The 18,024-nt window shown below is 39.3% G+C and overlaps 1 protein-coding gene across 1 annotated transcript in view; it reads right to left on the bottom strand.

The window, feature by feature from the left end:
• shroom4 (shroom family member 4) overlaps positions 1–18,024 on the bottom strand; it is a 55,902-nt gene that overhangs the window by 25,835 nt on the left and 12,043 nt on the right. Inside the window, exon 2 of the mRNA XM_066680653.1 lies at positions 3,144–3,295. Coding sequence (XP_066536750.1) covers positions 3,144–3,295 — 152 coding nt within the window. The remainder of the gene's footprint in view (positions 1–3,143; positions 3,296–18,024) is intronic.

The raw sequence follows: 18,024 nt of genomic DNA, 5'->3' as shown, positions 1-18,024 counted from the left end.
TCACCAGCCTGTATTTATTAAACAATGTTCAAAACAATCTGCATTCCAAACAGTAGCTGCGAAACAATAGCTTAAATGCAAGCAGGAAGGAGGTACACAGAGTCTCCAGCCTCTGAACAACACAACAAAACATCCTATTTACCTCTCTCTCTCTCATATATATATATATATATATATATATATATATATATATATATATTACACACACACACACACTTTTTTCCATGCAAAAACTCAGGAGCCTTCATTATGTTTTTTTTTTAATTGAACATAACCCCTTTTTTAATAACAACAACAATAATAATCATAAAAATAATAATAATACCTCTCTCTCTCACACACACACACTATCAATCCTCACACACAAATCCCATCAATATGAGAATGATTGTGAATGAGAGAGATTTGATAGTAAGTGTGTGAGAGCTTGATGGTAATTTTTTCAGAATTGCCTTGATAACAAAATAACAAAAACAGACCTGACTGGCTAACAGAAAGTCCTATAACTCTTTAACACAGAGAAGGTTTGAGAGCGAGTGTAAGAGGGTTCAATGGTGCGTGTAAGTGATAAGTTTGAATTTTGGCCTAAATGGCCTCTCTCTCACACACACACACACACGTTTTCACTACAGCTGCCTGAGGGGGCAGAGGATCTGCCTGTTCCTGTGGTTCCCATGAACACAAATAGAGAATGAATAAAGAGTCTGTTTAATGAGGTGCTATTAATGACTAATATTGTAACTAATATTATTACTGGAAAACTACTGCAAATATAAGGGTAAAATCAACAAAAACAACCAACAGTGCAAAAAAAAAAAAGTTTCTAGCTAAAATGAATAATGAATGTTTGCACACTGTCTCCCAGGGAACACAAGGAGGGCATTAGTCCAGGACTTTCCACAGTGGCATTAAGAGTCTCTCTCTGTCTCAAAAGAAATGGACTGAGGAGACAGACAGACACATACACACCCTATAAACATCAACATCATCATGCCTTTGAATGAGGAGACATGTGTTTCTTCTAATAACTGTCGGTATTTAACTGTGGGTGGTAATGACTCTCAGTTTCATGTGACATTTACCAGAGTCCAAAACACTACACAAAGAAAATGCTGTAAAAAGTAAGCGTTGTACGTCATTATTTTTATTAAATAATTACACAAATTCAGTCACTCACTCACATCTGCCATGGTAATTTTAAGTATTCCAAGATAAATCCTGGCCCTAGACCAGAAGTCCAAGAATCCATGGAAACAGGAGAAACTAATTTCTAGGCAGTGTTCAGAGCTCTCTACTGAACACGGAGCGTTCCAGGAGCAGCCTTTAAGGATTTAAGGATAAAATTTGAGGCAGAGACCATGACAGGAGCAGAAACCATGGATCCATGGAGAACATCATTCTGACATTTTCACAAAAACTACACAGTGTAACGACAGGAAACCATCCACTGACATCAACAGCATCAGCCACAAATAACACACAGGTGCCCTGTGACATAGAACTAAGGGCTGAGCATGAAGAAGTGCTTTTCTTAAACCACCCAACCAATAATCTACAGGTGCTAGGACAAGGATTCACTCATACTCAGAGGAGCATAGAAAACACACACACACTCCAACTTATACAATCTTGGCATGTCATGTGTATACACCAATCAATCACAACATTATAACCATCTCCTTGTTTGTACACTCACTGTGCATTCTCTCAGCTCCACTGGCCATACAGGCGCACTTTGCAGTTCTCCAATTGCAGACTGTAATCCATCTGGAGCACTGCATACTTTGTTAGGCCCTTTCACCCTGTTCTTTAAATGGTCAGGTTTGATTTGGCTAGTGGCTATAATTTAATATAAAGCAATACCTTATAAGATTCCCTTCTCATAATTCTAAATTGTTAATCCTAAACTTAATCTTACACCAGTAAGACAATAAAAATGTATTTGTCATTTTCATTTTAAGGAAAAAATGAAACATTAATATTTTGTGAAAATCCCTTTCTATAATTTTTTGTATTAAAACATAAACACACACAGGACTGAGATGGCTTTAAAACCACAGAGAGAGAGAGAGAGAGAGAGAGAGAGAGAGAGAAAGAGAGAAAAACCACAGGCAGGCTAATAACACTGAGACTCAGTGGTGCATTTCTGAAATGCCGCCAAAAAAGCGGATGTTAAAAGGGGAGGAATTTTTCCATTTCTGTCCCTTAACACTCTCCTCTCCCCCTAACTCCATTTGAAAGGACCAATACAAAGGGTCCAAAAGGGAAATAAATCTTTTCACATGAACTTCACATTAAATAATATTCTTTTTTTCCCCTTGTAATAAGACAAAAACACACATATTTTAATACCACACAGTGTGTACATGCCTTAGACCAGCCAAAATGTTGCCATCCGTTCAAATATCCAATGTGTTTCCAGCTTTAACCAGTGTGAGGCAGCATAGAGTAGGAATAAATAAACTTCTACTGATTAGATGCAGGGACTGGAAAGCCCCGCTGACTGATGACCCACCACGACCCTGAACACGATAACACGGTTACAGACAACAAATGAACGAATGTTAATACTAGTAAGTGTTGACACTGATCAACTTGAATTAGGATATTAATAATTCTAATCAATCTTAATGTTCTCATCAATAAGAAGTCTAGAGGTACACACAGGATTGAGGTCGTTTGGCTCTGGTTCTCTCAGGCCAGAGCAGGAGTAAAGCACTGTGTGTGTGTGTGTGTCAGACAGTGGTCATGAGGTACAACTGACCTAATGCCTGTCTGCCTAACTTCACTGACGTCACATCATATCAGTCTCACTTAAGCAAACAGCACACACAGGGAGGTTACTTCCACATATCTTAGAGTCTGTAGTTCTCTTTCTCACACTCTTACACCCTCCCATGCACACACACTCCCCCACACACAGCCTTGCACGATTTCTTTTCAAATCCACAGATAGGTCATACTGGTGATGTCATCTTTACTTGTGCAGTTTTTCCTCTCACCAATTCTCACATCTACACTTTATTAGAGGAGCTGTGAGCTGGAACTACACTGTGACTTCCATTTATATATGAGTGTGTGTGTGTGTGTTTGTGTATGAGAGAGGGAGAGAGAGAGAGAATCAAGACTCTGAAGACATGTACCTGCGAACTATGATCTTTAGGACTCTGTAGGAGCCTTTAATGAGGATCAGAGCTTCTTGGCGAGATCCGTAAAGCGCTGAGCCATTGATGTTGACCAGTTCGTCTCCCACCTTCAGCTTCTTACACTGAGCAGCCTTCCCTCTTTCTTCTATCTGAGAGGAAGAGAGAGAGAGAGAGAGAGAGAGAGAGAGGAATCATTCAGCAGTACTGCTAAATAGGATTCAATTTTGACTAAATGGCTGCTGTCGCATCATTAAGCATCAAGAGCACATGCACACACATGCACACACTTCCCTATTTGCTTTATCTGGAGCAGGACAGAAGGGTCAAGGGTCAAATACACACACCATACTGTAAACATGTACAGTTCTCAGTTCCTCATATGCACCGACACCCCCACACAAACACAAAGTGCTATACAGCTGTCGAATCAAGAGCACATTAATCTCTTTTACCAGTGCACATAAATCATACACAAATAAACAACAGCCTGTCAAAATATAAATCACATGCTCAGTCAAGACCCTCCCTCTCTCTCTTTTCACTTGAGAATAAGGAACAATCTCAGAGCTTTTCTCTTGTATACAGATTGTATTTTATGAACCCAACTTCAGACTCTCACAATGACCTTTCAGTAAAAAGCATGTTTTAGAAGGGCACACTACATTTATGTCTTCTACCACTCCTCCTCTGTCTTATCTGCTATTGAACACTAACATCTCTCATCAAACACACAGCAAATACCAGGCCTCTTACTGAATCAATAGTTCACTTCACTGATAACAGCTAGCTCTCCACAACAAGATCAATGGAGAGATAATGTAGGTGGGCAGATCAGCCTTAACTTAAAAGTAAACCATTCATTCATTATCTGTAAGCGCTTATCCAGTCCAGGGTCGCGGTGGGTCCAGAGCCTACCTGGAATCATTGGGCGCAAGGCGAGAACACACCCTTGAGGGGGCGCCAGTCCTTCACAGGGTGACACACACTCACACATTTGAGTAGCCAATCCACCTACCAACGTGTGTTTTTGGATTAAAAGTAAACCATGCTCAAGTGAAAGAACTGTTACTTTGGTCAAACTACGTCTCAAGTAAACGTAAATGTAATTTCCCAAAAACAACTTTAGGACTGAGTAACACACTCCACTTCAATGTAAAGTACACTGCATCTATCATCCCAAGAAGTTAAAGACCCTACTTTTCTCCTTTTGAAAAATAAAATGTTACAGCAACAAAAGCCAGTGGTGTGACAAATTAAAATCATAATCACTTTATTTCACCATGTTACAAATATACAAGTGCACATGTATGACATAAAAAAGAGACAACACAAGACAAAGGTTCAGACTAAACACACCAATCAGCCATATACAGGTCCTGGTCATAAAATTAGAATATCCTGATAAGGTTGATTTCAGTAATTCCATTAAAAAAGTGAAACTTGTATATTATACTCATTCATTACACACAGACTTATATATGTCTCAGTATCTCAGAAAATTAGAATATTACTTAAGACGACAAAAAAAAAAAAAAAAAAAAAAAAAAAAAAAAAAACAGTTTGTGGCACTACTCGAGTGTTATGAGAGCCCAGGTTACTCTGATAGTGGCCTTCAGCTCTTCTGCACTGTTGGGTCTGGCGTACTGCATCTTCCTCTTCACAATACCCTATAGATTTTCTATGGGGTTAAGGTCAGGCGAGTTTGCTGGCCAATTAAGGACAGGGACACCATGGTCCTTAAATCAGGTATTGGTAGCCTTGGCACTGTGTGCAGGTGCAAAGTCCTGTTGGAAAATTAAATCTGTATCTGCATAAAGTTGGTCAGTAGCATGAAGTATGAAGTGCCCTAAAACTTCCTGGTAGATGGCTGCGTTGACCTTGGAAAACACCACCAGTGGACCAACACCAGCAGATGACATGGCACCCCAAACCATCACTGACTGTGGAAACTTTACACTGGAACTCAAGCAACGTGGATTCTGTGCCTCTCCTCTCTTCCTCCAGAAGCTGGGACCTTGATTTCCAAAGGAAATGCAAAATTTACTTTCATCAGAGAACATAACTTTGGACCACTCAGCAGCAGTCCAGTCCTTTTTGTCTTTAGCCCAGGCTACACTTCTGACACTGTCTCTTGGCTCAAGAGTGGCTTGACACAAGGAATGCGACTGCTGAAACCCATGTCTTACATACGTCTGTGCGTGGTGGTTCTTGAAGCACTGACTCCAGCTGCAATCCAATCTTTGTGAATCTCCCCCACATTTTTGAACGGGTTTTGTTTCACAATCCTCTCCAGGGTGTGTTTATCCCTATTGCTTGTACACTTTTTTCTACCATATCTTTTCCTTCCCTTCGCCTCTCTATTAATGTGCTTGGACACACAGCTCTGTGAACAGCCAGCTTCTTTAGCAATGATCCTTTGTGTCTTTCCCTGCTTGTGTAAGATGTCAATGGTCGTCTTTTGGACAACTGTTTTAAGTTAATTAGCAGATCAGAGTGTGGCTCCAGGTGTCTTCAACATTGAACCTTTTCACAGTAATCCAATTTTCTGAGATACTGAATTTGGGGTTTTCATCTGTTATAATCATCAAACAAAAAAAACAAAAAAACACTTGAAATATATCAGTCTGTGAATAATGAAGGAGCATAATATATATAAGTTTCACTTTTTGAATGGAATTATTGAAATGAATCTACTTTTTCATGATATTTTAATTTTATTACCAGCACCTGTAATTGAAATGACCTGGATTCTCACTCACTGTCCACTTTATCAGCTCCACCTGTGCACTTTGTAGTTCTACAATTACACAGTAGTTTATCACTGAAGAACAGAGAACAGTGTGAAAGGGGTCTAAAATATATGCAGCAACATATGCTAACCTCCACAGAGCAGTGGGCAAATGGAACTAGTTTTAACCACCTCTGCTGAGGCACGTGTGTGAAAAAGACAGGGGGTGTGGATTCATGTGCAAGGAACTCTGAAACAGATATAAACAGGAGAGTTGTTCTACTTAAGTCAATTACAAGTGGACTAGGTGTGCTGTTAATGTGTGTGTGTGTGTGTGTATTCCTTTTTAACATCTCTTTGATCACTACCATATGTCTGTACCTCTCGCACTTCATCCCTTGCGCTAGACTTCTTTTGTTCTAGCTTAAAGATTATAAAGGTTGCATATAAATACACACAACCATTTTATCTACAGTGATTTGTTTTTAAGGATTTATACTAGAATATTTCTGTGAGGATTTTGATGGCATTCCGTCACTAAAACATTAGTGGTATCAGGTCCTGATATTGGACGATGAGGTCTGGATTAACATTTCATGTTTTTCTTTGAAGACTGTACTATGTGTGAGTTTACAGCTGAACATCTCTGTCCAAATAACATTTTTATTTTAGTAACAATAATATACATTTATTATTGTTGTGCGGCACGGTGGCGCAGCAGGTGTCGCAGTCACACAGCTCCAGAGACCTTGAGGATGTGGGTTCAAGTCCCGCTCTGGATGACTGTCTGGAAGGAGTTTGGTGTGTTCTCCCTGTGTCCGAGTGGGTTTCATCCGGGTGCATCGGTTTCCTCCCACAGTCCAAAAACACACGTTAGTAGGTGGATTGGCTACTCAAATGTGTCCATAGGTGTGAGTGAATGTGTGTGTGTGTGTGTGTGTGTGTGTTTCCGTGCGTTTGTGTCGCCCTGTAAAAAATTGGCACCCCCTCCAGTGTGTATTCCTGCCTTGCGCCCAGTGATAGACTACACTTCCATATATATTTTTATCTTTTAATTTCCAAATTAAAAGAAATGTCTATGATGGGAAAAAACAGTTATCTCTGGTTTGTTTACATTCAGAAGCTCTGTGTCTTTTAAGGTGTTGTTTATACGTGGTTGAATTTAACTTGTCTGTAAATTTTTAATTCACTGTTTGAATTATCACAGAGACTGATTTGTAACCTGAGTTGTTTAGTTTTGGAGCAATTTGGCCCGAGTTTACTGTTATGCAGTTAGTGCTCTCCCAAATTTGGTATCAGTTCCACCTTTAGTAATCTGCAAGAGCAAAATTAAGTCAATATAACTCACAATATTATTACTATGGAGCAGAAATACAGTGATAACCTCATCTCGGTTGGTGCATTTAAACTTTTGGAGGTCTCTCCATTGCCTACAATACCTCTGATGCCTTTTCTGTGCAGTGAACAGAAAGAGAAATACAAGACATATGTGTTGAGCAGGTAAACAGACAACAGACTGCTAGCTAAGGGTGAGGAACCATTTTATAAAATGTCTTTATTAAAATGATGAATGTTGCCTTTAAATCATAATTGCTATATTGATCGTAAAATCACAATTATAATTTCCCCACAATCATTTTGCTTTACTCTGGAAAGGGTGCCTATCCATCAGAGAGCATCATCCACTCAATCACACACCTGTTGACAATTTGCACAGTGTCTTTGTATGTATATATATATATATATATATATATATATATATATATATATATATATATATATATATATATATATATATATATATATATATATATATATATATATATATATATAGCCAAAAGTTGCAATATATAAACTGTTTAGAAATGTCTTCTGTTCTGAGCTAATATGTCATTCAAAATACCTAATTTTTAGGATTTTATTGATTTTCTATTGAAAAAAAGTATAATATTGTCCAGCATTTTAGAGCCCTCTAGATTTAAAAATATCCTGCTTTGTGAGACAGGCAACATATGTTGCCTTGTTTTTTCAGTAATATGCATTGAGACACACACACACGCTCACACACCCTGACAGACAGGCACACACCCTGAAAGACAGACACACGCACACACACCCTGACAGACACAGACCGACACACACTGACAGACCCCCCGACAGACACATACACACAGAGACACACACCATCTCCTCCCAGGGTAATTGCGAGCCTCTCTGCAGTAGTGTAAATAAACACTAAAGTGTTGTTGAGGCTGTGGTTGTGTGGGAGAGCAGCTCTGAACATTGCAGGAATAGTTCTCTGTGGTTTTGGTAAAGAATCATCTGAGATGAAAGAGTGGGGGTCCCTGCAGAGACTTGGTGCATATTCATGCTCACAGAGCACAAAGCCAGGTTGGGGAGCGTTTGTGTTTCTGTGTTTGTTCTTAAGTAAACCCTGACGCACAACGCTTTCTTTTAGAAATGTTTCATGACCTTGTTTTACATGCCTAATTTTATATGCACACCCACTTACATACTTTTTAAAACCCTCATGCATGGAAAAACAAGGACATTAACCTTACTGAACAGAGCAGAAGATGATGGATTTTAAATCTGAAGAACAATAAAGCCAAAAGAGCCAAGGACAAAGACTGAAAGATTCATCGTTACGTCCCAACTGCAATGTGCAATGGCATAAATCATAAACAATGTTATTAACAGGTTTGAATGGTAAAGTTAATCCAATCTCATAGTGTGTTAGGACTCTCAGAAACAGCCAAACACCTTATAACCGTAAATGATGAAATATATTTGTAAGTTTTAAATTACAATATTAGACGAAACATTATGCGCAAATAGATATTTTTGTTTAATTCTTCAGCCCTAATTTAGACCAATCACTGCTGCGGAAGCAACAATTAGGTAATGATTCAGAGAAAAGATGCTTACACACCTTCTTCCCTCCATTGCTCTTTTGCAGTCTTATGTCTCCGACTCAGCTATACATTATCTAGAAACTAAATGCAAATTCAGCAGCTTATTTGTGAATCCGCAGGAAACACATTGTCCACACACCTTTGATCTCCATAGAACAGTATAAAATTTAATGAGATACTGAAGCAGCTACATATAAAAAGGTCATCATGCCAAATACCAGGCAAATGCCAGAGATATAACCCCCGAAGAGGGCTGTGGAGCTGTTGAGATACTGCATTCACTGGTGAGATGGAGCACTATTAAATACTTCTGGGTTGAGTTGGTGTGGTACACTTAATCATGAAATAATCATCTAATATCAATACAATACCTCCCTTATGGTCTAATGGCTGAATTACTGAAATCTTTAAAGCAAAATTCCATTATTCAGTGTAAACAGTGTTATTTAATCTTATAACAAATTCTCACCTTTTCTGTCCTTTAATTCAGCCATAGTTAATATCTGTGGTTATCGACTATACAACTATATATAGGTTTATAATAAATAAATAAATAAATAAAAAAGATGGAGTATTCTTTCAGGATGGATCTTCTACCTGAAGGCTTTAATAAAAAAAAGGCCCATCTCTATTTGCTGTGGGTCTAGCCTCCCTTTCTCGCTCATTCTCTCTCTGTCTCTGAACTATGACAGGAATCCCTGTGATGGAGGAAACAATTTTATGCTGCCAATAAACACTCTTCTTTGTTTCACTAGTTTTTTTTCAAAAAGGCAATTTTCCCAATATGGATTACTTAGCATCTGTGGTATATAGCTGTTTGACAGCATTTATCTCAGCAAAATATGATCAAACAAATGCCTGCTTCTTCTTTAATCTCTATTCCAGCTGGATTACCAGCTGGATTTATTCAGGGAAGAACAGACACGGATTACAAAAGATATCTGTGAATTTAATCCAGTATGAATCTGCAATGATTTTGGCTATTTAAAAAGTGAAGGGGTAATTCCAGAAGTTAAATTCCTCCTGTAGTAGCTTAAGCTTAACCTTCAATTAGATTTGACCAATATGTCAGTACGGTCTAACCGATTATTACTGGTAAAATCTGCATCATCCCCATAAACAATCCTGTTAAAATCCATCTTTAAAGGCAACGTTCATGATTGTAATCAAAACCAAACAATTTTTATAAAATTCAGAAGATGTTTCTCCTCACCATTTGCAAAGCTCTCCAGTCTGTTTGTGTGCTGGACACCAGTCTAAAATGCTTACAAAGCTCCAGTGTGTGTAAATTAGTTAAAATAAATAAATAAAGACAATAATAAAATGAATAAATAAATCTGACTGGTCCAGCATGCTAGGCATTCTCACTCTCTGCTCATGGAAGAGCAAAGGCATATGTGTTTTTATTTTTTTAAACAACGGAAAGAAGTTTCAAAACACAAACTGAGGTGAGGATATTGCTCTAGTCCTGCTCCATAGGTGGGTAATATTGACTTATTTTTGCAGTTTCGCATTACTTAAGGTGGAATGTTTCCAAATTCAGAAGACTGCTAACTGCATTATCGAAAGTGCTACAAAACCAACCAACTTGAGTTACAAAGGAGTTTCTGTGCTTATTCAAACATGAATAAAACCTTACAGACAAGTTAAACTTCAGCCACGTTCTCAACCTTCTCAAACATGTTGTTCCACCTTAAAAAGGTATGGAGATCCTGAACCCAGAGAGATTTGCCTACAACTATGTCTATAGTTGTAGGTTTCCCTACAACTATAGACATCCCCTTTAAAGTAACACAGCAAAATTAAATAAAGACAACCACAAACTGTTGAGTTATTATGTATGGAACTTGTTACATAATGACACATATTTGGTCTATGGAGTCTCAGTCATGTTATCTGTGGGAATCTAGGGGAATCTGTGGGAATTTCACAAGACATCATCTGTACAAACAGGCTATCAATACCCTCACAGGCTATCAATACCCTCCACAGTTTAGCAGAATACAGTTTAAATAGTGCTTTAACTACTTAACAGCACATTATGATCTACACTTTTCAAAATAAAAATGAGTAAAATATATTCTCTCCAACTGCTTTTAAGTCACAGATGAAATACTTCACTAGAACATGGCAAAGAACTATTCCAGGACCAAGCTGAAGTCCAGGTAGGTTTTATAGTGATATTTGCAATGGTATTTCAAGCAGCCAAGAAATTACAGCATAGATCTCAGCAGACCAGTGCCCCATTTACTTTTATTAATCTAGATAATAAACCACAATCACAACTTCACAGTCTTACCTCATGTGCTGCCTAAGTGCTCAAAACTCCCACAACAAGCACAGAGAATCACACAAATCAAGAAGAGAGAAAGAACAGATGCTTCTCTACAATACCTGCAATGTCTTCTCTCAAAGCAGACATGATCCCGTCTAATGGGTGCCTCGAGCCACGATGCAATGGCAATCCATCCTTGTTAGTTCCAGGTTCTCATGGGTTTATTTAAAAAGCACAAAGAACGGCAGTAGGGTTTCCCCCCTATTCAGCACTAGTCTACGAGGAGTTATGAGCCTCTACTGGTGTGCACCACATGGACCTTACAAAGCCACTACACCACCACCCTTGGCCTTCATCTCTCCCTCCCTCTTCTTCTCGTCCCTCAGTGTCCACCCACTGCTACCTTTCATTCTCTTTTTCTTTCCTTCTCCCCTGAGGTCAGGCTCTCCTTGGAGGTTTGGAGATAAAAATAACTGCGGTGTTGTGTGCCCTGCACACGCCCCACCTATGTTCCATCAGGCCTCTTTCCGTGTATTTGGGCATGAGCGCGTGCGAGTGTGTGCGCACTAGAGTATTTGGCTTGAGCACTGGAACCAGCCAGTTTGTTCCACGTTCCCCAGTGACCACTAGGGAACGTTTTTACAAAGAAGGTCTTTGTGGAGTTTGGACTGGTCCTGCATCATCCCCTCCTCCCCTCTCTCCTCCTTCACTTTTAGCAGCCATCTCCCTCAGGAACCACCGGCTCATTACGAGCCATGAAAATAAAACAATTTCCGTAGTCCATTCTTCAAACGAGGGCCTGGTAGACAGCGACGCTGAGGAGGTAGCGAACAGCTAGTGGGAGAGTGCTAGTTTGCTAGCTTTTAATTAAGGTTTGTGCGTTTGTGAAAACAAACGCTGGGTGGAATGAGGGAGAGGCCGTGGGTGAGGAGAGGAAACAAATGGCATCACTGTACCTCCTTTCCTGCCCCTCCTCAGTGAGATAAAATACGTTCTACACTTTCAGCTCCAGGAGGCGAGAGGAGGCTCAAATTACCCGAATAAGGCTGGAAAATTATAAGTCCCATGGCGGGAATAGTCTTAATACAATAAGTGGCTTTGAGAGAACAATCTTAGAAGCAATGCCAGTGTACCGAAAAGTGTGTGTACATTTTGAGGCTCTGTGCCTCTGACGGGCTGGGGGGGACAGAAAGAGAAAGTGAGAGAGAAAGAAACGGAGTGTGTGTGTGTGTTTATCAAAAGGGAGAACTGTCCCAGCTTCTACAACAGGGACACAGTGTTGATCCAGGGCATCAAAACAGACAAGCAAGCACACGGCCTGAACAGGTCCTGCATCATATCAAACCAGACACTGCACTACTTTTCTCTCAGGGCTGTTCAGATACTGTGTTTAGGATCAAAGAGTGCCCTGTCCCAGCCTGTTTCTGATTCCTGAAGAGGGCTTGATGACCACACCATTTAAACATGGCCACCAATGATAAAAGAGCTCAAGGCAAATCTAGTGTTCTTGCTTTATGACATCATGACCTTTATCAATTCCTGAAGACTTTGGGTATGTTTATGCAGATAATGATGGATTTTCCAATAAAGTACATATAAATATAACATGATGATAGCAAAGTTGAATACTGCGATTACTTTCTTAAAATAATGCTTCTGAAAGGATTCTTAGCAGAGGTATCCAAGAACTGGCTTTTACTTAACATTAACAGTAATAAGAATCTGGTTCAAGCATGGCAAAAATCATGATATTATTAGATATTAAGGTCTGTATATTTCTAAATATTTCTTTGCCCACCAACAGAAATTAGCCAGCAATGCCACCCACAAGTTTTCTAAGTGCTCATTACTTTTGGCATGACCATGGAAATGGTACTATACACATCAATAAAACTGTCCATCAGAGTAAATTATTTAGGTGTTATTTCAGTCACATCAGCTTAAATATTACTCTTTCACCTTAATTCCGCATGGATCTAAGAATATGCACAGATTTAGAGAATAAATCTTCACTTAGCCCTCTATGAAGACCTTATAATCTGGTTTGTCAAGGGAGCATGAATAAATAATACCATCCCCTGTGTGCTTACACACCTAGGGTCATTTCATCCCTCATTTTAAAAAGGTAGCAGTTTAAAGAAGCTGCATAGTAAGCTAAGCAGACTGTAGGGTTCTGCTGGAAGAAAGATGGAGAAGAATACACTCTCTGTCTGCAGCCCACACTCCCTGGTCTGACTGGATGAGGTCAGCCCCTCTAACGCTCTATAAATAACAGGGCGTGCTCCTCTCCGCCAGCCTGGCCCATTGCCGTCCATTGTGCCACAGCTGGATAGACGAGGGCACTACCCAGCTGACCAGTCACCTGATGGGCTTTTACAGTCCTTGCCAAGGACGACAAGGAGGGAGGTAATGCAATCCTCGATTTAAGAGAAGCCCCTGGTTTGGAGTCCTGAGGAAAACAAACAAATAATTGCAATAGATCATACCATTGGAAAATCAGAACTATGAATTATTTTTGTAATTTCAGAATCAAATGCAGGGAGAGATTTAAGCAGCATGCTTCTTCTGAGGACACACATGGAGAAACAGAAAGTAGGCCAGGTCCAGCGAGATCCGTTTCTCCTTGAAAGAAGAGAAGGAGCTCAAATTGATCACACTGACACTAATCTGGGAGGGTTTAATGATTAAAAATAAACACATTTAAAATACAACTTGTCAAAACATGTTTCCAAAGCGTTAGAAGATAAAACTTTCGACACTCGTTTTTAAGCAATAATTCAAGGATGTGTCCAACAGCGGTCAGCGCTGAGAAACGCTGTGGAGAACGACTTGCCCAAGAATTCTTCTCTAAAACAAATGCTCTATTATCAATGCCTGTAATGATTTTCCCAGTCAAAAAATCATTAACAGAGAGGCAGCCAAAGGCACGCAGTCCAGAGTCTCAGAATGTGGATATTTTTGGGAGTGTGAGAAAAATCGCTTGAAATCTGGCCATTTTCTGGAAATATTTTGAGACTGAGAATTTGGTGCTTGTCTAATACGGAGCTGTTTGAGACAAAAACAAATACAACAGCTGCTGAAGTAGAGAAAGTGGCCAAGATTTTGACTCTACAAAACTTCAGATAAGCACCTGTTCCTGCAAAGAACACACTCATAAATTAATGGCTACATATTCAACAGATCTAAAGAGTGTTTAACAAATACAAAGGGCAATATTATTAACTGTAGCCATAGAGAACTTACCAGAAATTACTCTATGTGCACATGACTTACAACTTAACATGCTTAAGCATTACAGCACATTTTACCAGTTTGTTACTAAAAGGCTTAAATACTAAAACGCTTGAATATGAGGGAATTCATATTCAGCAAGAGGCCTGTATCACTGCTGCTACAGCTGCTAAAATTGGACGAGGCTGTAACACTGCTGCTAGAGGCGGCTAATATCAATCAAAGGACGTCTTCCCCAGCTAGCGGCCTGTAATTCTGCCACTAGCAGCTGCTAGAATCGATTGAGAGACACCAGCCAGCAGCCTGTATCTAACTGTAAATATTGACCAACTTCACAAATCTTCATCACTTTGTGACCGCTACAGTCATAGTAAGTGGTTAGTAACAGTAAGTGGCTGCCCATTCTCAAATCTGTTATATATGCTGTTCGGAACTTTCTGTACGGCTGTTTTGCTTGTGTTTTTGTAATCTTTGTTCTTTGTACTAGTTGTGTTAGCACTTCAGGTGCTATATAAATGTTTATCATCATTATACTGCTTTTACTTACTGACATGAGTTAAATGAGTGGTTTAATGAGTGTTTTTTTATGTAAACCCCTGTAAAAGTGAATTACACTCTGTAACTATTGGGAACCCAGGAGCAAAAATACAACTTCTGATATGCTCCACAGCAGCTCATATTGTTGTAATGCACAGTTGAACATGTGTACACAATTAGTGCACATAAAATGATCTGAATTCACTAATTATAAGGGATGTCTACAACCCTTTGGACATATGGTGTACATGCCTGAAGGTGGTATATGTCTGTGTGTGTGTGTGTGAGAGAGAGAGAAAGAGTGTGTATGCCTTTCCAAACTTAACAGTGTGTGTGTGTATTACATGACAGCCAATGATTAACACATGCTACATCTGCTCACTGTCCATTAAACAGCATGTTCCCTGTGAGCAATGGCTCATCTCCCTGTGTCTCCCCTCCTTTCTTCCTGTGCTCTATGCCTTTTCTTTTATAGCTTCCATTCATCCCTTCATTGTCTGACTGTTTTTAATCAAAATCACTGCAGCCTAACAAGACGCTGAGTGAAAACACATTCTCTGCTTAAAATGATGGCCTAGAGAAAGAAGACCCATGTATGCTGACCAAAACCTTCCACCAAAATAAAAGGGGATTTTTCCCTTTCTATGAGGGGTTTGGCTGTATTTGCTTGAGTACTTGAACCGAGCATATGGAAAAATGAGATGAAGAGCATGGAAGCGGGGGATGTAAGTAAGATGAAGACATTCCAGGCAAGTCTGTGAAGACTAAGGAATACACACTGGAATTCTCATCCATTCTATTCACTGTGTTTCTGCAGGAAAATGTAATAGTAGCTCTGGCAACTGGTCTGTGTCACACCTTTGTGTGGGAAAACTGTTCATCCAGAAAAAGGAGAAGATGAGAAAACAGGAAAAGGCATATAAAGGGGCGAGACAAAGTTAAAAGTAAGCACTTTAGATCAAGGTACAATCAGAGGTGCCAATTATGGGAGTGGATAAAAGAATTCAATAAGCTACCACTTTGTAGCAGCAGAATGTGGGCAGTGAAGCCACACAATAAAAATATGAATTTGCTTTTTTTTTTTTTTTTTAACATTTTTCCTTTTCTTACAAGTAAACAAAATATGTAGAACTTGATTAAACATATTTTAGCAATGGCATCAATTTTAAATAATGATCAATGGCCCTGGAGTCAAGTCCCTGAAACCAACGCCTGCTTTTAACATATTCCTCTCCTCCTTGATTGTAACATAATAATAGGTGTAGAATAATTTACTGCATAGCAATTATTTCCCACTGTGTGTGTTAATACATATTCAACGTGGAAATTGATACCAAATGCCAAAGTCCACTGGGAAATGCTATTCAAGAACATCCATTCAGAAAACACAAACCTACCTCACACGCTCACACAAATCCCACAAAGCCAAGCTTTCGCTCCAACAACAATCAAAAGCAGAGTCAGCAGGTCGCTACGGTAACCCTGTGGTGTGCGGGGTGTGATCTGGACGAGACTTCACAGCTGCTTTCTCACCCCTCTCCTCTTCCACAGAGGAGGTTAAAAAAAAACTCATTCAGAGCCATAAACTCAAATTTGTTGCCCACTTCCTCCTAAAAGTGACCCTTTACAATGTTTTAGTCAGACATTTATGTATCCTTATACAATTCCATTGACTTCAACAAGTGATCAAAACACAACATCTGTATTATGACATGAATGGAACACAAAACTTAATTGAATAGAATAGACTTCAATACAGTAAACTTATAAGCCATGTCAGAAAACAAACTCTATTTCCATTCAGTTTGATATATAACTGCTTCAATATACTTATTTACTAATTATAAATATTGTTATTTAAGATAATCCAAAAAAATGACAAATAATAACTTTTAAAAATTCCAAAAGTTTGAAACACAAGGTTTATTCACCTTCAGACAATATAGACTTTTACTATAACACCTTTTCATTCAATCTAAAGCCTGTGATGGGAAATGTTCTAGAAAACTTTCCACTTGAAGTGTGGTCCAAACACAGATTCGCTGCAGCCCACTGCAGAAGAATACAGCAACACCTGCAGATCCCACCAGTGCTATACACTAATAAACAATGTGGGGCACTGAGCTAAAACTTTGTAAAATACCACCTTGACACCAGGTGAGAATGTTGATTGTATAAACAGAGAGTGCATAGCACACTGTGGAATATATTCACACAGGTAACTCAGAGAAAGGCAATTTTCATCATGGAAATAACATGGACATAGTGTTTGGATGCTTTCCAAAGCATTTAAAAATTAGGGAACTGACTGATAAACACTCACTGCCCAACCTTGCTTATGACAGCTAAATAGCCTTCAGCCAGACACCTAGAGTTGACTTCCAGCCATTGTAAAGAGGGTGCTACAGGCCTCCTCTGAAGAACTGCTTTTGTCTGGAGCCACACAAGGACTACACACTGCCCCACACCACAAGCTAGCAACACATGACTTCTGTATGTGATACAAGGTAGTAAAAGGGACAAGAATAAATAATTAAATCCAATCCAATTCTGCAAAAAATCTGACATTTTACACATTTACACATTTACACACTGTAGGTAGGTGTTTGGGAGTTAGCCCAATGCACTGGTAATTTTGCATTTATTTATTGTTTTCCTTTCTTACAAGAAATAACATTTGAATGCTGGCATTTTGGAAACATACAAATGCCACCATTGATGGTATTACCTCAATCACAGCGCGCGCTCACGCAGAACTTCTCTTTTGACTTTAAAGAGGGCAACTCAAGGCATGAAGACATTAAGGGTCATAGCAGGCGAGGGGGGGGGGGCATAGTAGGGTCAATGAGACAGAGAGGAAGAGAGGGGAGGGAGAGATATACACAGGCAGACAGAGAAAAAGAAAGTGAGGAAGAGAGAGAGAGGTTAAAACATATAGACAGTGTGAGAAAGGGTGACAAAGGCTTCATTGAGAAAACAGGCTGGGAAATATGTGTGCGCGCTATACCTCGGCGATCTGTTCTGAAGTTCCATTGTGTTCCAGGACTCTTAAAGGTGTGACTGGCACGCTCACATTTCCTGAAACTCAGTTTTCCACACGCATTTAAAATAAAATGTTCCTAAAATGGTTGTTGCCATTCTAAACTCGAAATGGATTTAACTGGTTTTGGAGGAAGTTCCATCACTTCAGAG

Source organism: Hoplias malabaricus, chromosome 9 (assembly GCF_029633855.1).
Source record: "Hoplias malabaricus isolate fHopMal1 chromosome 9, fHopMal1.hap1, whole genome shotgun sequence".
Lineage (NCBI taxonomy): Eukaryota > Metazoa > Chordata > Actinopteri > Characiformes > Erythrinidae > Hoplias > Hoplias malabaricus.
Note: the sequence above shows the minus strand (reverse complement) of the source record. Positions and strands in the feature narration are given on the sequence as shown.